This window comes from Emiliania huxleyi, assembly GCF_000372725.1.
Source record: "Emiliania huxleyi CCMP1516 chromosome Unknown EMIHUscaffold_158, whole genome shotgun sequence".
Lineage (NCBI taxonomy): Eukaryota > Haptophyta > Isochrysidales > Noelaerhabdaceae > Emiliania > Emiliania huxleyi.
This window is the reverse complement of record NW_005201004.1, coordinates 248,352-268,405: the sequence shown is the minus strand read 5'-3', so window position 1 is coordinate 268,405 and position 20,054 is coordinate 248,352. Positions and strand designations below refer to the sequence as shown.

Here is a 20,054-nt window from a genome sequence, read left to right as displayed (position 1 = left end):
CCGGGCAGCGCCATTCCCGCGAAAAACCGGGGGAGGTGTGTGTGTGTGTGTGTGGCGCGCGGACTCGCCTGCATCACGTCTGCGCCCGCGTCGATGAGCACCTTGACGGTCGCAGTCTTCGGCACGCCGGCCCCGTCCATCACCGCGAGTATCAGCGGCGTGTCGCCGTACTTGTCGGGGGTGTTGACGTCGGCGCCGGCGCCGATCAGCGCCTGTCGGGGCGGCGGCGGCGGCGGGGAGGCGGTGGGGGCGGAGGCGGTGGGGTGGCGGCGGAGGGCTTCAGCCGGCGGTGGCGGCGGCAGTGGCTCACCTTGGCGCAGGCTGCAATGTTCTCCGCGGCGGCCTCATTCTCCGCGCGTCCCCGCACGCACATGATCAGCGGCGTCTGCGGCGGCGCGGCGGGCGGGGTCGGAAGGACGCCGACGCCGGCATCGAGGCGGCGGGACAGGGCGAGAGGCAGGCGAGGTGTGCGTGGTCGGTCGCGGCATGTTGCCCGCGCCTGGTTGAGGGAGTCAACCTCCTTGATCGAGTCGCCATTGATGAGCGACGCCACGGTGGAGGTCTCCGCCTTTGCGGCGGCCTCGTGCAGCTTGGTGGGGTACTCGATAAGCGCCATCGCAGCTGCAACATGTGCGGAAGGCTCAGCCTCGCGCGCAGGCTCGCAGGGTGTGTGCAACGCGGGCCCGGCGGGTGAGGATGGCGGTGCCGGGCGCGGGTGCGGGCGCTGCTCGGGGTGTCTGGCGGGGAGAGCAGGGAGGGGAGAGGAGAGGCAAGGGCCGATGCTGGCGCACCAAGCGATCTTGGGTCCACCAGGAGGACAGAATTTCCGGTTTTTCTTTTTCAGTAGCTGTGCCTGGGGGAGGCGACAGGAGGAGGGGCGCGGCCTTGAGTTATTCAGAGCCTGACTGTTGTTCATCTTTCTACATACATACGTGTCTTGTGAGCTTGTTTGTGTCTGTGTGTCGCTCGTGCGTGTCGTCATCATCTGTCCAGCGTCCACCCATACCGCGTTGGTGTCCAGTCCGAGCCTGGCTGTTCTTCACCTTCCTACATACATACATGTTAAGAGCAGATTTGTTGAGCAGAGGCGTTGTAAAATTATTTTTCAGTAGGCTACTCGAGTAGAGGAATTACTTCCCCCGTCGACGTGGTACATATCCTGGCGTTGCGTCGCGGTGTGTGGATCCATGGGCTTGCTCGGTTGGCAGGGTTGGATTTGGGTTCTTTGTGATGCGCCAACTTCAACTTCCGGAACGACTCAACAGGGCCCAAAGACGGGGGAGCGACCGGCCTACCGTTTTGCACGTCAGAGGGGTTCATAATGGTGAGGCGGGAGAGGAGGGTTTGGGTGTCGTCGTGGAAGAGGTTGCGGCCCTCCAGCTGGGTCGCGAGGTCGGTGTCTCGGAAGACAGAGTCGTTGCCGTGGTTCGGGACGAGAAGCGCGCCGTTGTCGGCGATGCAAAGGGCCACTCGGTAGGTAGCCGCATAGATGGGGGGGGGTGATGAACAGTGGAAGCTGCACAGTGAGCGGCCCCATCGTGGTTCGTGGTGGTGAGAAGATGAGGGTGGTGCTCGTCTGGATGTCGCCACACTGGTTGACTTGCATGAGCTCAACGAAGTCATTGGAGGCACCGTAAGCGTATGAGGGAGCGGGGTGCTGCGCTGGCTGCTGCGAGGGCTGCTGCGCTGGCTGCTGCGAGGGCTGCTGCTGCTGCGCTGGCTGCTGCGAGGGCTGCTGCTGCTGCGCTGGCTGCTGCGAGGGCTGCTGCTGCTGCGCTGGCTGCTGCGAGGGCTGCTGCTGCTGCGCTGGCTGCTGCGAGGGCTGCTGCTGCTGCGCTGGCTGCTGCGAGGGCTGCTGCTGCTGCGCTGGCTGCTGCGAGGGCTGCTGCTGCTGCGCTGGCTGCTGCGAGGGCTGCTGCTGCTGCGCTGGCTGCTGCGAGGGCTGCTGCTGCTGCGCTGGCTGCTGCGAGGGCTGCTGCTGCTGCGCTGGCTGCTGCGAGGGCTGCTGCGCTGGCTGCTGCGAGGGCTGCTGCGCTGGCTGCTGCGAGGTGGGAGCTGACGTGCCCGGCTGGCCCTCGCCCAGAGCTGGCGGATCTGTGGGCTCATGAAATGGCGTTTGTGGCGTGTGCGCAGGCGCTGCGGCGAGCATGGCGGGCGGGTCTGCGAGGGCGACGGCGGCGGCGGAAGCCAGTGAGGACGGCCCAGAAGTAGGCTGGTCAGGTCCGCGGCCGGCCGCTCGCTCCGCCGGGGCGGGCGCGTGCATAGCAGGCCGCGCGCACGCGCAAAGTACGGCCGTCCCTCAGATTTTTCGTGCTGTGAGCGCGAGTGTCGTTAAATTCTTCTTTGGCGGGTGGGGAACCAGAGCGAGCTGCGGCGGGCGAGGCCGCGAGGCGGCGGCGAGTGGCGGAGCGTCATGCGATGCGGCGGCTGCCAGGGCTGCGTCCACCCGCGACTCAGGTCCGGGTTTGACCTGGGCGCGCAGTGCGCTTCGTCTCCCTGGGGCAACCCTTTCCCCCTTCGCGATCCCCGCGACTCGTTTGGGCGCAGGGAGTGCGTCCGCGAGTTTGCTGCGCGCCTTCGGGCCAGCCCTGCTTTTGTCGAGCGCGTCCGGCGGGAGCTCGCGGGTTTCTTTCTCGCCTGCTGTTGCTCCTCTTGCTCGGACCCCTCGAAGCGCCGACTTTGCCACGGGCACGTCCTCTTCTACATCGCTAATTGCTCGGCCTACGACCTCCGCGCCTTCCTCTCGCCGGATGCCTCTGCCCTCCCCGAGCACGAGGCGCGGGCTCCTGCCTCCACCGAGGATGCGGCGGACGAGACGGTGGCGGCGGAGGCGGGCGCCCCGCCGCCTGCGGCGCGGGCCCTCGGGCCAGAGGTGAGGCCGCCCCCTGCGCCAGTGGGTGTGTGGTCGGGTGATGGCCACCCTCCTGCCCTCCTCTCGCGCCTCCCGCCGGCCCCGTCCCCGCTTTCGCCCTCGCCCTCGCCTGTGCGCTCGCCCCCTGCGCTGCCGCCCCTGCCGCCGCGGCCGCCCTGAAGCTTACGAGTTCGCTCGCGAGCAACAGCAAGGGCAAGGATGGAGAGGGTGAAATTCGGCTCGGCTGGAAGGGGGCCTATGTGCGCTTTGGCAACACGGAGACCGGGCTGCTCAAGTTGGTCAAAGGGCGCGGCAAGTGGTCTCCGTCGGAAGCGACGGCAGCGGCGGTGGCGGGGGAGGAGGAGGGGGCCGAGGAGGAGGGGGAGGAGGGGGAGGAGGAGGATGCCCCCAAGGGAAAGCTCACGGAGCAGCCTGGCGATTACCCCTTTGCGCGGCAGCAGGATTGCGATCTACGTTTGTTTGATTTTGAGGCTTTCGGAGGCTTTGGAAAGGAGGTTCGCAGCACCCTGAGGGAGGCGGCGAACCAGCTGAGCAACAAACTTTCGCACGCTCAGCACCTGGACGAGGTCACATGGACCACCAAGAACTGGCACGGGCTGCAGATGCAGCGCTTGTCTGTCGTCCTCCACACCGCCGTGGCGTGGCAGACGGTGAACGAGCTAGCGTGCGGGGAGAGCGGCATTGTGCATGGTGCGGAGTGCATTGCCGTTCTTAACGGAGTCGCTTAGGCGGCTCCGGTGGTGAGCCTGTGTGTGTGCCAGTCCGCGCCAGTCTGCGCCCTTGTCGTGCCAGTGTGCTGTGAGAGAGGCTTGTATCTCAAGAATTCTTCTTTGGAGCCGCTGCGAAGCTCGGCGCTGCGCTGGCGCTTGTGGCACGACCGCAAGGCAGACCGGGCGCGGAACTGGGCCATCGAGAAGGAGCTCACACGCGCAGCGAGGAAAGCTCGATATGCTCTCGGCCCTCGCCCGAACGCTGCGGCTTCCGATGCAGCCGCCAGCGCCGGTGCGGCTCATGGCAAAGCGCGCCGCGCAGGCACCAAAGCCGCGAGACTCGGCCAAGGTGGCCAATCTCTTCAAGCGCGGAGCACGCGGCCTCTTCGGCGGAAAGATGATCCAGTTTGGAAACATCATCTCGTTCTCCAACAAAAAGTGGCCCCACCCGCCCCCCGCGACGACGCACGCGCCGGCAGTGGTCGCGGTCGAGCTCCCAGCCCCGCCCTCCCCGTCCCCGGCCGCAGGTCGCGGCGGACATGGAAGCCCAACGTGCAGAGCAAGCGCTTTTGGAGCGAGACGTACAACCGCTTCCTCCACTTTCGCGCGGTCGCGTCCGTCATCAAGCAGATCAAGAAGCTGCCGCACGGGATCGACGACTATCTGATGCGGACGCCGCGCGAGATTCTCCGCTACCCCAAGGCACGCCGCGCCCGCGCCGCGCCCCCGCGCCTGCCCCGCCGCCACGCACGCCAGCATCGGAGCGGCCCGCGGCGCACAGGCGATTCAGATGAGCAAGAACCTGCGGCGGATACACGCATCGCGGGCCGAGAACCTGGAGCCCGCCGAGACCAACGCGCAGGGCGTGCTCTCCTACCGCCCGCTCGACGCGGTCAGAGAGTGCGGGCCGGTGGGCGGGCCGCAGGGGTCCGCCGGGCAGCGCGCGGCGGCGGCCAAGGCGGCAGCTGCGGCGCGGGCGCTGGAGGACAGCGTCGGCGGGGCGGAGCAGGCGAGGCGATGAGAGCCTGGAGTTTGTGTACCTAAGGTATAGTCTTGCGCACCGTCAAGCTGGTGCACTTGCTTTGCGATAGTGTTGAAAAGAGAGAGGATGCCGGAGCCCGTCAGGAACCGTGAGTCTCACTCTATATGACGTCTCAGTCACACAGGACTAGTTGCAAATACGGGGGTGGTGACTGGTGTATATGTGGAAAAATGACCCACTTTTGATGTTTTTTGTCCGTGTTGCTCCCAGCGCCCTCGCCCGCGCTCCCTGAGGCCATGGCTGGTGCTACTAGTATGGGGGGCTACCTGGCTACCGCGAGAGCGACCCAACTCGTCGACATCGTCCGATGATGGTGCCTCAAAGTCAGCCTCCGGAGGCTATCGTTGCGTCGAGCCGGCGGTGGCCGTGACATGTGGTTCCACCACCCCTCGCAGGCTTTGCCTCTGACCGCCACCGTTCCCAGGCTGCCTAATGGGATGGAAAGGAAGGCTCGGCGAGCGTATAGAAGCGTGCTCGACCTCGTCGTGGCAGCCTGCACGGCAGCGCTGGCAGGCGCGATGAGCGTCGTGCCACCTGACCCGAGACGGGTCGCAGGCGTCGTACCGAGCGCGTCGAGACTGTGTCCTGATGCGCTCTGCACGGGTGAGCCACGTCGGCGTCAAAGGAGCGACGTGTGACCTGTCAGAGCTTGATCTCCGATCTCAGCGACGTCGAGTCGCCTTCGGTGGCGACAGCTAGGATGCATCTCCTCCGTCGTTTTTCGCGCGATGGCCCTGAGAAGCTGGCGGTGCACGCAGGCGGACCTTGTGTGTGCACGGAACGCTTAAAAAGTGGGTGCTCTACGTCACTTTTTTTGAGTAGATAGTGCCGAGCTGGCCGTGAGCGTGACATCGTTTTTGGTAGTTTTTGGTGCTTTTTCCACGTGAGACTTTTTGCAACTAGTCACAGACACAGTCTCATATACTCTACAATGTGCACGTGTGCACACCCACACGTGGCACGACATTTATTCATTTTGGAGCGGGACACTTCACACATGACAAACAACGTCATTCATTTGGGGCCTGGAGCCCTGTTCACGCGCGCGCGAGACGTGCAGACAGGGTTGCCAGGTGAGAGCGAATGGCGCGGTTCACGCCTCGCACAACAGAGAGAGAGATGCGCTCTGCATGGTGGGACATAAAAGAGAGCGAGTACTTGGGCGAGTAGGCCGTGCGGTCGACGCTGCCGCGCGCGACTTTGCGCGCGAGGCGGCGCAGCTTGAGAACGGCGGTGGGCGAGAAGCCGCCGCCGAACGTCTCGTGGAGCAGCAGGTTGAAGTTGTTGCGCTTGACAAAGATCGCGTCGTGGTAGAAACCGCGATGCGCCTTGACGTAGCCGTGGCCGGTCTTGTGGGAGAAGGGTTGGCCGGGCTACGTGTGAGTGTTAGATTTGTTTGGTATTGCTAAAAATCTCTCTCACATGACTGAGATGACACTCGCACACTCCGACACTGCACGCGAGAGGCTTGCGTCTTGCGAGTTAATCGTATGGCGACATGTCGCGTTTGCACTTGGAGCACTTGGAGTGCAGTCGGTAACCTCACATCCCCTGGGGTCGTGCCGAGAATCTCGGTCATGACCGGCGGCTCCTCTTTCCGGCTCCCCGGAAGTGCAGCAACGGCTTGCTTCATTACGCCGTGCTGAATGGGCGCCCATTGCGTAGGGTCTGTCTTGCCGCCCTCGCCGCGCGCAAAGGCCAGCACGCCGAGGGCTTGGAACTCCGTGTCGAGAGCCGCGGCGATGAGAGCGGCATCGGCACCATCCCGGCAGTGCACCTCCTCAAAAGGCGAGAAGGAGCCAGCCCAGAAGTCAGCGACATCTTCAGCGAAGGGTTTCTCTGCCGGCGCGAGGCAGTCGATCTTGGAGATGCTGACCGCCGTGCCCGAGTAGTTGGCCGCGACGTAGCTGCCGATGGTCTGCTCAGCTGGGACGAGGCTGGGGCAGGGAGGGGACAGATACGAGGATTCTACGACCCCGTCCTCGGAAGCAGCCGAGGGCGAGCGATCCCGCTTGTAGCCGGACCCAGCTGCCGCCGCTGGAGCGGCGGCAATGACCGCGCCCTTCGAAGCGTCGGCCTCCCCACCCTCCTCTTCTTCGGAGCTAGAGTTGCCTGCTGCCTCAGCCGTGTTGCGTCGTCGCGGCTCCTTGCCACCCCCAACAGGGACTCGGAAGGCTCCGCGTTGAAGATTGGGAGGCTGTGGGAGAGCAGAGCCGGACGGAGGGTGGGCGAGGCCGCCGCCGTGCATAGGAAAAGCGAGGGCAAAGTTGTTGGGCGCCACCGTCCCTGCGCCGAGCCGGGCAGCCTCGTACTCCTTCTCCACGGGCGTCGGCTCGCGCGGCTTGCCGAGAGCGTTGGTAATGCCTCCCAGCATCTTGTGCACTACGGGATCGGCCACGGCCGCAAACCTCTCTGGGAGGCCGGCGATGGTTTTCAGCATTTCGGTCTCGGACTTTTGCCGCTCGATTGCCAGTGCCTCAGCATCCCGCCCCGCTGCCGTCGCCTTCTCAGCCAGGCTGCTAGTGCCGACGTGCGGCCCGCCGGAAGCAAGCACACTCTGCCTCGCCTCCTCGCCCATCCAAACGATGCTTTGAGCCACCTGCCCATGAAACTCCGCCGGCAAGCCGGAGTCGGTGCCGCTGCCGCCACGCTGCTTTTGGTTCTGCTCGCGTGAGCGCTGCGGAAGCTGCAACGCCGGAGGGCGGCCGGCAATGCTGGCGTCAACGATGCCGAGAGGATTAGGCTCCCGCGGCAGCCGGTTGGTGAGCTCGCTGTCACCAACAGCGCCGACCTATGCGGTTACATGGCCGCGTGTGAGCAGTTTCGGTTTTCGACAAGAAATGTGCTAGTCGAGCCGCGGGGTACCCTGCCCAACAGCGCCGTCAGGATCTTCTCCTGCCTCGAGCCGAGATCGGTCTTGAACTGGGTATTCAGCATCGTGTCAGCCAGGTCGCCCATTTCGACCTCCCGCCACCTCTGCGCCGCGCCCGATTTGGTGTTAGGTGCATCGTGAGTGTCAACGACTGCCTTGCCCTGAGTTATCGCCTTCTTGATCTTGGCGATCGCAGTGGCGAGAAACACAGCATCGAGCTGCGGCGCGCCAGGGTCGCCGGTGTAGGCCTCGGTGATGCACCTCGACGCCGCCTCACGAATGTCGTCATGCTGGCTCCAGGGGGTCTGGAGCGCAGACAGCAAGCTACGAGGCATCAAGTCCTTGATTCTCTCGGGGCTCGCATTTTGCAGCTCGGTGAGAAGGGCTTGGCTTTTGGCTGCCTGGGCCTCCTTCTCCGTGAGCTGATCATGCGTGGCGCCCTTCCACATCGTCTCCACCACCAGCTTCAGGCGGGGTTCGTGCATCACGGCATACAGCCGCAGGACGAGATGAGGCGCGAAGCTGTGCGCGACGGCTTGGGACTGCGCGAGCGCCGCGGCCGGAGGAGCTGTGTCGCCATTGGCCCCGCCGCCGACCGCCCGCAAGCCACCCGTCGCCGCCGGAGCCCTCCCAGCTTTCCCCTCCGACGCCTTTTTGGGGAACTTGAGGCCGCCGTGCACTTTGTTCTCATCCCCCATCGACATCCCGACGCACTCGTCCAGCCACTCCCATGTCGCCTCCTTGAGAGTGCGACGCGCGAGTTCCTTCCACTCTCCGAACGCCTTCTCGTTGACGTCGGCGAGCGCCGCCCAGTCTTGCTCCCCGCTAGCGCGCTCCCAATCCTGCCGATCCGCTTCCGAGATGGCAAATTTCCCGGTGAAGGCAATCGAGGACATGAGAAAGCGCATGACACGGCCCGTCAAGATCTGCTGGTTGCCATCGAGTCGAAAGTCGAGGAACTTGAGCGATTCCTCCGTCTGCAGCGCCTCCACTAGCTTCGACGCGGCTTCTGATTTTGCAGAGATCCGCGTTTGGACCGAAACACTGATCGATTTGTAGGCGCTTTGAAGGTTCTTTACACGGTACTTGCCGTCAACGACGAGGATCGCGAGCAGGCGACGCTGCACTTCCTCCTGAGTTAGCGACTCCCACGTCGACCCCGCCTTTGGTGTCGCCATCTCGGGCACGCCGCGCTTGAGAATGCCGAGCGCGACTTTCTCCGGGTCTGAAAAGGAGAGCAGCGCCTCGTTTGTATCAGCTGCCGCCGCCTCCTCTGCAGCCGGCATCTGCGACATGGTGGCGCTGCACTGCCGTCCTCCCAGCCGCGCAGGTCTCCTCCACGGCACGCGTGGGGGTGCGCAGGGCAACGGAGAGCTCGTAACGTCGACCACCGAATCCCAGTTCGTCATCGCAAGTAATGGCAAGGCACTGTTCCCCTGCAGTTTCACAATGGGATGCAAAGAACAAACACGCGCCTAACTTTGCCGTTCGCACATGGGCCGCCCAGAACGCCCGCGCAACCCTGGGCCCGACTCTCCGCGACGATATCACACAGTCGTCGACGAGTACGATGAGGAGGACTACGTGGCGTGACAATACTGGTGGGTAAGCCGACCGCAAAAGGTTCGCGCTGCTGTTGCGTATGACAACTTTTTGGGGGTGTGGGGTGTGCGCGCGCGGAGCCCTGTCCACGTGGTGGCGCCCCCGGCTTGTTGCACGAGTATATGGGACACGATGTCTCAAATATGAGGGGTTTTGACTCCTACCGGCTCCTGACGCTATCCCTGGCAGCTCTAATGGCCAGGATCAGTAGTGTTGTGATAGAGGGTGCCCATACTAGCGCAGGAGCTGCCACACTCGCCCGGACCGTCCCCTTCTGGGGCCGGTTCCGCACAGCCCGCGAGAGCCGACAGCGGGGCCGTGCCGCGGGTGCCTACTGCCGAGTGCCACAAACACTGCGCCGTCCCGCCATCACCTATAGGCTGTCTTGTGTGATGGTTGGGATGTCCAAACGCCACCATCTTGGCTCTTGCGACCTCAAACCCGCGAGCTGTATGGGTGGTCCTGACGTCGACAGACGCCCGATGACCACGGTGAAGCTGAGCCGGAACGCGTCGACAGGTCTCGTCTGAGCCCGTGGCGGTCGCCGGCTGAGTCGCTGTGCACGAACCGGTACCTCAGGCGTCACCTCCGCAGCCTCAGGTCTCACACTCCATCACCTCCGCCGGGACGCCGTCGGTGGCACGCTCGGCGGCGAGTTTGTTGCAGCCCCACAGCGAGAGCGGCGTCGAGCCTACTCGGTCTGGTCGGTCGGCCGCACTCCCTGGGTGCCAGGGAGTGCGGCCGACACGCGAGCGGTGCTTCCCGGCAGCGCGCGCCGGCTGTGGGGCTGCAACATACTCGAGACACGCTTTTTTGGGACATTTTCGACGCTTTTGTCCCATATACTCGTGCAACAAGCCCCCCCTGTCGAGAAGCGCGCGCTTCTGCTTCTCTCTCTGCACAGCTTTGCTGTGGCGATGGAGGTTTCCCATCCCTCCCATAGAAAGAATTCAACGAAAACAACTGTATTCTCACAGTAAGAGAGGCGGAGAGGCGCCAGTGATGACGAAGCAGAGACTAGCGCAGACGAGAGCAGGGCAGACCCGGGGACTGGGGAGCTGGAGCAGACGGCATCGGCCGCCGAGGGAACGTTGGGAAGAGGCACGAGGAGGGCGGCGACCTCGACCGACTATGGAGGCCCCGTCACCAGACGACGCAGGGCAGAAGACGGTGAGGCGGAGCAGACGCGCAGGGCGAGACGAGGGAGGGAGCAGGACTTTGCGGAGATCAGCAGGAGGATGTACGAAGAGGTTAGGAGCAGCAGGGACCCGAGGGACCATGTGGAAGACGGCTAGTGCTAGTCCCCCATCGGGAGGACGACCCCGGCAGTCGCCGACCACACCCGCGCCGCGGTGTTGACCAACGGCGCGGCAATCCGCATCGAGGGCGCCCACCGCGCACCGGCGCAGCGATAGTATTGCGCGCAGTCAGGCCTCGCCCAGAATGGACAGAAGGCACTGGCGCTTCTCGCCAGCCAGACTGACTTGGCCACTGGCGAGCGGGCCGACTGCGCGCCCCGATCCCACCACTCGGCGCCATCGCACGGGTCCTCCCTCGGCCGCGCAGCTCCAGAGAGGCAGCTGGCGTTGCGCTGCACTGCCTGAAGCTGCTGTTGAGACTCGCCAACAGTTGGAGCTGCCCCGCGCGCCGCCGCGAGCACCACGACGTGAGCGCGCCTTCTGGAGGGCGCAGGCACCACCCCTCGCGCCGGCCCGAGCCGATTCAGCAGCTCCGGCCCAACCAAGCGCCGACGGGAGGGCGAATAAATAAATAAAGAAAAGGGACACACCAAACAAGGGGTGGGAGAAGGACAGGGTCCCCACCTGCACGAGCAGGATCTTGTAAGGACGATCAGGGACACACGGGCGGGGAGCACTCGCGCCAAAATTCTTTTTGTGGGGCCGAGCTGCTCTGAGCTAGACGACCGCCCCTGCAAGGCCCGCACGCCTGCCGCGCGCCCACCCCGCGCCCACATCTACGCCCACGTTGCTGCATCTACGCCCACGTTGCTGCGAGTCGCGTCTCCTGCCACGCCACTTCACCTCTTCGCTGTTTGGGGAGGGGTCGGGGCAGCGCCGCAGCGCCGCAGCGCAGAGCGCCCCTGCAGCAGTGCCGCTCAAAGCTGCCCTACACACCCACGCGCTCGCTCGCCGCGCCTGATCCTGAGAGCTCGCCTCCTCCCGTCAGACCCTGCCATGTCCATCCTCCGCCTGTTCGTGCTGTCTGCGCTTCTGTCTTGCGCGTCAGCGCTCGTGACGCCGCTGGCGCCGCTGCAGCGCGCCGTCGCCCCGCCGCGGCAGCCTGCCGCCGCGATGATTGCTCTGACAAAGCCGCAGCGCACCAACAAGCGCCGCCGCGAGTACAACAAAATGTACAAGTCGGAGATGAAAACCGCCATCAAGCGGGTGCATGGAGCCCCGCCCTGCCGCCGTTGCAACTCGACGTTGCGAGTGGCTCAGCGGCGCTCGGCCCCCTCGGGCAGGTGTTTGAGGCGGTGGACGGCGGCGACTACCAGGACGCCTCCTCGCGGCTCAACCGCGCTCAGGCCATCATTGACAAGAATGTCAAGCGCGCTGCTCCTGCTGCGCCCCACCGCCGGGAGAGGGAGGCGGGAAGCTGAGCGGCCACGCTTCGTACTCAATAGGCGGAACATCTTGCACAAGAACACCGCCGCGCGCCGCAAGTCCCTCCTTACCCGCAAGGTCAAGGGGCTCGAGCCCGGCGCGCCCGCGGCCGCGGCGGCGCCAGCGGCGGCTCCGGCAGAGTGAGCAATAGCAGCAGCCCCTTCTCAGTATTGCATCATTACGCGCAGCCGGGCCCAGCAAGGGGAGCGGGCGGGGCGTTCGTCGTTCGTGCTCCACGTGGGCGCGACGCTTCGCGACGGGCGGCGCCTAGCCCTGGCGGGGTCGCAGTCGCCGCGGCCAGTATGTAGAGTGTTGCGCCGTCTTTTCTCTCTTCTTGTTGTGTGAGTCGCGCCTGTTTTCTTGCTTTGCGCCCGCAACCGTCAAAGCGCCTTTTCTTGTGGCTCTGCGCTGTCGTCCAGTCGGCAAGACGTCGATACATGGAAAAAGAGGCCTCTGCCGATCCGGCAGACGGCCTCGCTCCGCTCCTCGCCCTCCTCGGCCTCTCGTCGGTGCCAGACGATCCTGCCGCCGTGATCAAGGCGTACAAGCGTGCGCTCCGCAAGCGGCCCTCCGCAGTGCACGAGCTGCGGCACGCTGCCGAGGCGTTGAAGACGGCCGAGTCGCGTGCCGCGTACCTCGAGGCTGCCGCTGCGCCTGCAGAGCCGGGTGCGCCGCTCGCCATCGGGAGGTGGTCGCTCCCAATCTCCTCGTGCGGAGCGCCTTCCCGTGCCAACGTCCCGGCGTATGGCAGCGCCTCAGCCCGCGGCCGGCGGCCAACGATGGAGGACGAAGTCTCGGTCGGAGCGCCGATCTGCGGCGCGCACATGTTTGCGGTCTATGACGGCCACGGCGGCAGACGGGCCGCAAAGCTGGCGGCGCGCCAGCTGCCGGACGCGCTGCGCAGGGCGGCCGGCGAGGGCGGCGGCAGCGGCGAGGGCGGCGGCGAGGGCGGCGGCAGCAGCGAGGGCGGCGGCAGCGGCGAGGGCCAGGGCGACGACGGCGAGGAGGAAATCATCCGCGAGGAGGCGGCGCGGTCGGCGTTTGCGGCGGTGGAGGCGGCGATCCTTCGCCAGGGGTGGCACGACGGCTCGTGCGCCACGGTGGCGCTGGTGGACAGGCCGCGGCGGCGGCTGCAGCTGCTGCAGCTCGGCGACTGCAACGCGATGCTGCACTCGCCGCGTGGGTGCGCCTCCTCCCCGCCGGAGCTGCTCTGCCCGATCCACCGGCCGACCGAGCCGACCGAGGCGGCGCGGCTCGCGAAGGCTGGTGCAGAGGTGTCGCCAGCCGGGGGGCGGAGAGGGCAGTCGCCACCTCGGCGCTTTCCCTGAGCCCCTCTCGGATCGCTCCGGCAGGTGTCGTCGACGGGGCGGTGCGGCGGGCTCGCCGTCTCGCGCGCCTTTGGCGACGCCGAGCTCAAGGCGAGGCCGTCCTGGACACTTCCCTAGACACTTCCCTAGACACTTCCCTAGACACTTCAAGCAGAGCTCAAGGCGAGCGGCTGTCCTCGGGGGGCTGTCTGCGCCTCCGAGGGCTGGGCTACCCGCCCGCTCGCCGCTGAAGGGCACACGTCCCCGGACACGTGTCGGGCACGTCCCGGTAGGCGAGGCTGCCCGCCGGCTCGCTGCTCGCCGAGCCCGAGCTGCGCTGCGTCGAGCTGCCGGCCGGAGGCGGCGAGGCGGGCGGCGGCGAGGCGGGAGGCGGGGCGAAGCTCGTGCTCGCGTGCGACGGGCTGTGGGACTGGATCACGCCCTCCACCGCGGCTCGCGTCCTCGACGAGGCCGCCCCCGCCGCCGCGGCCGGGGAGGCGCCCGGCCTGGCCGCCGCCGCGCGCGCGCTGGTGCAGGCGGCGCTGGACCGAGGCAGCGACGACAATGTGAGCGTGGTTGTGGTGGATGTGTCGGTGCCAGGGTGAGCCGAGCACTCCTGAGAGAGGGGGGGGGGGGGGGGGAGGGAGGAAGGGAGGGAGGGAGGTGGAGGGAGAGAGAGAGCGAGCGAGAGAGCAGAGAGAGAAAGCGGAAGGAACAGCCACAAGACATTTTTTGCTTAAGATTGTTGATCGTTGTAATTTGAGCGGAGAGAGGATCCCGCCGACCGCCGTAAAAATCGACCCGTCTGTCTCACGCACTCCACACCACGGAAAAACGGCGAAACGGGGCCATGGCCGACGCAGGCTCGCGATGGCCCGTCCGTTGCGGCCAGGCTCAAACTGTGCGCGCAAGCCACAGGAGAGGCGGTGGCGCCGCAAGACGAGGCGATGATTCGCATCCTCTCGCAGCTCGCCGTGGAGCGCAACTGGTGGAGCTTCAGCGTCAACCCGACGCCCATGGGCAAGCAGTTCATTGTCCAGCCCCAGTCCCAGTGGGAGAGGGACAGGGAGCGGCAGCAGGCCAAGGAGGGCAGTGCCCCACCGCAGCCTGTGCCTGCTGCCACCTCCGCCGCGGCACCGCCCGCAGCACCGCCTGCCGCCGCTGCAGCTCCGGCCGCAGCACCGCAGGCACACCCGCAGCACCAACAGGTGCAGCAACCCCAGCCCAACGAGTCGCCCGAGGGGTGGACCAGGGTTGGGAAGGGCGGCATGCCGGACAGGTTCACCATGAGGAACCCTGGCCGCAAGCCGCCGGGCAAGGCGGTCAAGCGCAAGCCTGACCGCCAGCCCGCACCCAAGGGAGGTGGACCCCACCCCCCTCTCCCAAGGTGAACAAGAACAGGCTGAGCGCGCTGGGCGCTGGCCCTTCTGGCACCAGCGGGAGCCACGAGCGCGCACCGCCGCGCTCCCCCTCCCCCTCCTCGCCGCCTGCCAAATCACCGCGGCCGTCTGTGCCTGCTTCCGAGTATGACTCCGAGTTCGACTTTTCCGACGCTGAGGCGCAGGATATAACACCCCGTTTTTTTTTCGCCCGCGTGTTCCCGAGAAAGCGCTGCCGTCTGCCCGTCTCCTCTCCCCGCCCCCCGCCCCCGCCCCCGGAGGGAGATTCCCAAATAGAAACCGGCTGGGAATGGTGGGAAACCGGCACCGCTCCAGAGTGTGTCCAGAGCCGCTGTGGCTGAGAGATTTTTAGAAGATCTGTGGCTGTGGGACTGAGGTCTGAGCTCTGAGAGAGAGATTTAGCAATAGTGGTGTTAATTGATGCTCCTAAAGAAAGAAAGAGAAAAGAGAACAAGGGAGGGATGGAGGACGGCCCTAGTTGTACCCGAGAAAATTTCTGGGGGCCAGAATTCTTTTGTCCACGCGCCGCTTTTCCAGCGTCATCCTTCCTCGTTCCCACCGCGGCGCAGGATTCACGGGAGGCCTTTCGGCCCAGTCGCGCCCACAGCTGCACCACCATGAGCGCCACCGCTGCGACGAAGGCCGCTCCGGCCAAGGCCAAGCCTAGCATGAAGTACGTGCAGCTCAAGCGCGAGAAGAACAACTTCGTCCCGCCCAAGCCCTCGCAGATCGACCGGGACGAGTCGGCCAGGTCTCGCGACTTTTGGGGCGTCCCGATGCCAGACATCCAGGGCGCGGTCGGCGGCTGGATCGACGCCGCAGGCCAGGCGGCCAACGAGCACGTCCGCCCGCAGCTCGAGAAGTACGTCAACGACATCATCTACCAGGCAAACGAGCGAGGCATGCTCACCAAGGTGGTGAATGACGCGCTGCGAGCCCGAGCGAACGAGGACTCGCCAATTATCATTCCGATCACGCTGGGGCGGCTCAAGCTGGGCTTCCACTGGCCCGGCGCTAAGGCGGATGGCGTGGAGGAGGACGTGGTGGGGGAAATCCACTCGCTCGAGGCGCCCGCCGTAGCCGAAGGTTGGGAGGAGGAGCCTGTCTGCTCACCGAGTGGAGTGTCACCGACTGGACTGCCACCCGATGGCTGAGCAGCCGCGGCTCCCGTGCGCGCGACGCAGGTGAAGAACGTGAACCTCAACCCAAACTCGCTCGCCGCGATGGCGACCAATCAGGGGCCGCTGCGGCTCTCTCTCGAGATGCCAAGGATGGAGTTCTCGACGGCGGAGCAGCTGCGGATGCGGGTGATGTACGGGCTCTGCTGCGGGCCGCAGTGCTTCCCGGCCGCCTCGGCCGGCCTCTTCACCACCAAGCTCGAGGACATCAAGGCGGGCCACACCTCTCTCTCCTCACCTCTCTCTCACACCTCTTTCTCCACACCTCTCTCCCCTCACCTCTCTCTCACACCCACTTCTCCACACCTCTCTCGCCTCACACCTCTCTCTCACCTCTTTCTCCACACCTTTCTCTCCCACCTCTCTCTCACCGTGAGCAGGTAGAGTGCGAGTGGCGGCCGTTTGGCGGCGACGGCGAGGCGCCCAACGACCTCAACCTCAAGTTCACCCAGATGCACGTGCAGGGCGTTGAAAACCAGTTCCGCGTCCTCGGCTGCATCACGCCTGCCTGCATGGGCTGCTTCTTCCCTGTCCAGCTCTCGGCACAGTCGCTGCTCGGCTTCGGCAAGGGCGACACTTTCTCCATCCCAAACCCGATCGAGTGGGCGCCGGAGAGCTTCCCGCTGCCCAAGCTCTGAAATTGGAAATTCAACCTGAGACGCATGTTGTGTGCGATTATGGAGAAACCCGCCCCGCGGCTGCGAGAGACGCTCAAGATTCAAAAGAGTTGTCCCCTCGTCAAGCGGCGGAGCACTGCACGGTTGCGCGTCCGGTTTTGTGCCAGTGTTTATTTCTGTACCGCCACGCCTGTGTTTACGTATTACTCTAACACCTAAGCGCCGGGTACACCCCCGCGGGCTCGGTCACACTCGGTGCGTCGTGCGTGCGAAACGAGGAAGCAGGATCCAGGAACGTCTCGGCTCTCCCCACACATATCTCGTCTCGAGTCCTCGTCTCGCTCTCTCTCCCCACGCCGGCGCGTACCACGACAGGGGCCGCCTTTTGAGCGCGGTGAGCGCGACGTGTATCCTCTCTAGGATCGACGTGCGTGGCATTTTCTCCGGCCAGCATGCCTGCGCTGGTGGCGACGCTGAGAGGTGTCCACTGAGGTGGCGCCAACTGAGCCTCTCACTTCGGCTCTGCGGAGCCTGCGGCGGGCGCTGCAGCGGACGGCGGCCTACAAGCCGTGGCGGCGCCCAGGGAGCGGCGCCCCGTGACTGTGAGGCGGTGCCGCGCAAAGAGTCGGTAGGCGGCCTCGGCGAGCGGCACAGCGCCGGGCGCGGCGGTGAGGAGCGGCGGGAGGAGGCGCCAGTACGGCAGCTGCTCCCAGACGGCGAGGAAGGCGGGGACGCCGCTCAGGAGCTGGCCGCGGCCTCCGATCGCGTGGATCCGCGCCATCGCCTCCTCCTGCGAGACGCCGTGCGGCTGCAGCGCCTCGGGCGCCGCGTCAATGTCTGTCCACGCCACGCGCCCGTCGACGTCGAGCCTCTGGTAATAGCCAATCTCGCGCCGGCAGAGGGGGCAGCCGCCGTCCCAAAAGAGCTCCACCACCGGCCCCGCGGCGCGCGCCTCGCACCTCGCCAAGTCGACCATCCCGCCGTAGTCGAGGGTCCGAGCCGCAGCGTCTCCGCCCGCCGCCTCGCTGCCGCCGCCGGCGCCATCGTCGCCGGCGCCAGTCGCCGCCGCCACGGCGGCGGCGGCGACGGTGTCGACGCCGATCGCTGGCGTGAGGACGCCTCCGAAGCGGCCGAGCGCCGCGCGGAGCGCCGTACCCGGCTGGGAGGCTCCCACCGCTTCGAGAGGCGCGCCGAGCAGCCAGAGAGGCAGCTGGACGGGGCCCGCCTGGCGCGTCCCGTGGACCATGCCTGGCCGGAGGACGGTGCCGCGCGAGCCAAAGAGGCGGGCGACCTCCGCGTCCGCCGCGCGCTTCCCCTCAAAGTATCCGGGGATCAGCCCCTCGATCACGCCGTACTCTGCGGCAGAGACGTGCACGAACCGCTTCACGCCGCCGGCTGCGGCAGCGCGGGCGATGGCAATGTTGGCGTCGCCGTTCACGGCGCGCATCCGCTCATTCGTCCCAAACACACCGAGGGTTGTTATCACGCCGTCGGCGTCTCCGACCCGCGCCTGCACCTCTGGGACGGTGGCGTCGCCTGCGACCCACTCGGCGCCCTCCAACTCGGCCGCGGGAGTGACGCCAGCGGGCGGGCCGCCAGAGCGCGAGATGGAGGTGACGGAGTGGCCTCGCAGCAGCGCCTGGCGCACGACGCGGGCGCCTAGGTAGCCGGAGCCGCCCACAACGATTAGTTTCATGTCCGATTAGGCGGAAATGTCCGAGAAGTCACCTCAAAACCGCATTTCTCATTTCTTGAGGTCCGATACTGGAAGCCCATACAGATACAGATCGCCGATGAAGATGCACATCGAGTCCGACCGGCATTCGAGAGCAACCCAAATCGGCTCTAGGCACCTTACACTCCCCCGCAGTATCGCACCTCTTGAGCGATACCCTGGCCGGTCTCGGATGGCGAAAAGAATTTTACGAGAAAACTCCCTCGCACGACACTAGGGGGGAAGGACAGACGAGCGACATTTGACGACGTCGGGGGTCACAATGTGACGACCAACGAACGATCTTGGGGGCCAGGGTGAGACAACAGGTCGGGGTGCCACACGGGGCACACCACCGGCGTATTCTAGAGGGGGAAAAGAAACGGGGAATTCGGGGCCCCGCCACGAGAAGAAGCGCACCCAGCGGGCCGGATGATCGGGATCGGGTTGCGGGCTAGACGCTAGAGAGCCCTAGCCCTGGTGGGTGCGCGTTCGCAGGGAAAGGGCCGAAAGAAAGAAAGAAAACAGACAACCCAAGGGAGGGATGGGAGGACGGCACGCCGCCACCACACAGGGTATGTATGTATGTAGGAAGGTACACAGGGTGAGAGCCATTCTTCTTCGACTTTATCGAGGTGAGTGAAACGACTCCGACTCCCGGTATCGTCCACACACATGCTCTATTACAGCGCCACGCGCTGGGGCACACGCTAGGCTACTCGCATTCGTGGCCAGAGCCGAGTGCCGACACTTGCGGCGACGGGCTCGCGCGTTTCGATCTGCAGGATCGATCCGGCCGCACGGCAGCACTGGCCCTCTCGCCGTCAGCTTCGAGCATTGCAGACTGCCGCTGGGCGCTCAACCTGTTCGACTCAATCAGCCCAGTTCGAGAGCGCCAGCTGCTCCAACGGCGAAAGGCGTCCCCAGCGGCCGGTGCGCTCCGGTGCCTTGCGGCGACACCCCACGCAGCGCATGCGCTCCCACCAAGGCCATCAACTTCAGCGGAGGGTGAGCGCCGTGGACCACAGCCGGTGGAGCGAGCGCCGCCTCCGTATGCTCTGCATGAAGCGGGCGGGAAGGACACAGCCCCTCGTCCTGCCACAGCAGCGGCTGCAAGTTTTGCGAGGGATCAGGCGGCGCCACGGCCTTGCACGGCGGCAGAGCATGCGGTGAGGGAGCTAAACGGCGGCAGGGGATGCGGTGGCTCCCTGGCGGCAGAGGTAAGGGAGGAAGCGGGTCGACCGTTTACGGCCACCTGCAGCAGCGGGCGAGACAGGAGGGATGCCCACACCCCGGATGTCAGAGCCGCGCGAGCAGAGACGCGCCCTTGCACGGTGGCGGCCGCCAGCTCGAGGGGGCGACTCCCAGCGAAAGCTGCCGCTGCCTCCACGGCCAAACCGGCAACGCTGAAGGTGTTGGAGTACAAGCTATGCTTGGAGCGCCAGCGCAACTCTCGAACGCGACGCAAGCTGGCGGCGCATCGGGCGGTCCGCCCACCGTGGGGGTACCAGGGCGCGGATGGGGCCGACAACAAGCCTCTCTTCACCTCCTACCCCGGCGTTCGAGCGAGTCGAGAGCACGCGTGGTCCGGCATGACGCTGTCGAGCATGTCCGACCTGCACGCCATGGCTCCCTCCGCCCTGCAGAGCCAGGCGTCGATAGAGACCCCCTTTGCGCACATCAATGAGCTCTACCACCACCAGCACAGGTCCATGAAGCCGCAGCAGCAGCTCCAGGGGAGGAAGAAGCCAGCATGGCGCTGAGCTTGTGAGCCGCGTGAGGCCATGAGGAGCCAGGGATTTCTATTTTTCTGACTAAACCTCCTGAAACGGCCGCTCATCGAAAACCAATAGTCGCGGCGCGCAGTCCGCACACCCGGGTCGCCGGTACCGCTTTTGCGAGGCTCTGCTCGTCGTGTCTCGAGAGCCGCGCCGACCGCCCGCCAGCGCCACCGGCACCGCCGCACCGCGCTGCTGCGGCCGCCGGACGCGGCGCCGCCAGCGCGACACGCGCACCGCGAGCACCCGAGCACACACACACCCGACGCGAGGACAGGAGAGAGTGAAGGTGCGAGGCGAGCGCAGCGTGTGCGCGCTGTGTGTGCGGTGTCGGTGTC

At 65.9% G+C, this 20,054-nt stretch overlaps 5 protein-coding genes across 5 annotated transcripts; 4 read left to right on the top strand and 1 right to left on the bottom strand.

Moving 5' to 3' along the window:
- Positions 1-3,820: 3,820 nt before the first annotated feature.
- EMIHUDRAFT_229818 (hypothetical protein) lies at positions 3,821-4,732 on the top strand (the record flags this gene model as incomplete). Its single annotated transcript, XM_005785817.1, has 4 exons — positions 3,821-4,020; positions 4,110-4,191; positions 4,364-4,509; positions 4,708-4,732. The coding sequence occupies 4 exons, from the start codon at positions 3,821-3,823 to the stop codon at positions 4,730-4,732; spliced, it is 453 nt and encodes a 150-aa protein (XP_005785874.1).
- A 6,561-nt stretch (positions 4,733-11,293) lies between these two features.
- On the top strand, positions 11,294-12,107 carry EMIHUDRAFT_455838 (hypothetical protein; the record flags this gene model as incomplete). Its single annotated transcript, XM_005785816.1, has 4 exons — positions 11,294-11,350; positions 11,429-11,503; positions 11,581-11,666; positions 11,743-12,107. 4 exons carry the CDS (start codon positions 11,294-11,296, stop codon positions 11,864-11,866), a joined length of 342 nt encoding a protein of 113 aa, XP_005785873.1. The 3' UTR covers positions 11,867-12,107.
- A 52-nt stretch (positions 12,108-12,159) lies between these two features.
- On the top strand, positions 12,160-13,322 carry EMIHUDRAFT_229815 (hypothetical protein; the record flags this gene model as incomplete). Its single annotated transcript, XM_005785815.1, has 4 exons — positions 12,160-12,555; positions 12,928-12,996; positions 13,075-13,148; positions 13,283-13,322. The coding sequence occupies 4 exons, from the start codon at positions 12,160-12,162 to the stop codon at positions 13,320-13,322; spliced, it is 579 nt and encodes a 192-aa protein (XP_005785872.1).
- Positions 13,323-13,976: 654 nt separating this feature from the next.
- EMIHUDRAFT_229814 (hypothetical protein) lies at positions 13,977-14,804 on the top strand (the record flags this gene model as incomplete). Its single annotated transcript, XM_005785814.1, has 3 exons — positions 13,977-14,138; positions 14,217-14,391; positions 14,782-14,804. 3 exons carry the CDS (start codon positions 13,977-13,979, stop codon positions 14,802-14,804), a joined length of 360 nt encoding a protein of 119 aa, XP_005785871.1.
- Positions 14,805-15,327: 523 nt separating this feature from the next.
- On the bottom strand, positions 15,328-17,920 carry EMIHUDRAFT_455836 (hypothetical protein; the record flags this gene model as incomplete). The annotated part of the gene is made up of 4 exons (XM_005785813.1): positions 15,328-15,496; positions 15,614-15,820; positions 15,988-17,176; positions 17,312-17,920. 2 exons carry the CDS (start codon positions 17,918-17,920, stop codon positions 16,736-16,738), a joined length of 1,050 nt encoding a protein of 349 aa, XP_005785870.1. The 3' UTR covers positions 15,328-15,496; positions 15,614-15,820; positions 15,988-16,735.
- Positions 17,921-20,054: the final 2,134 nt, after the last annotated feature.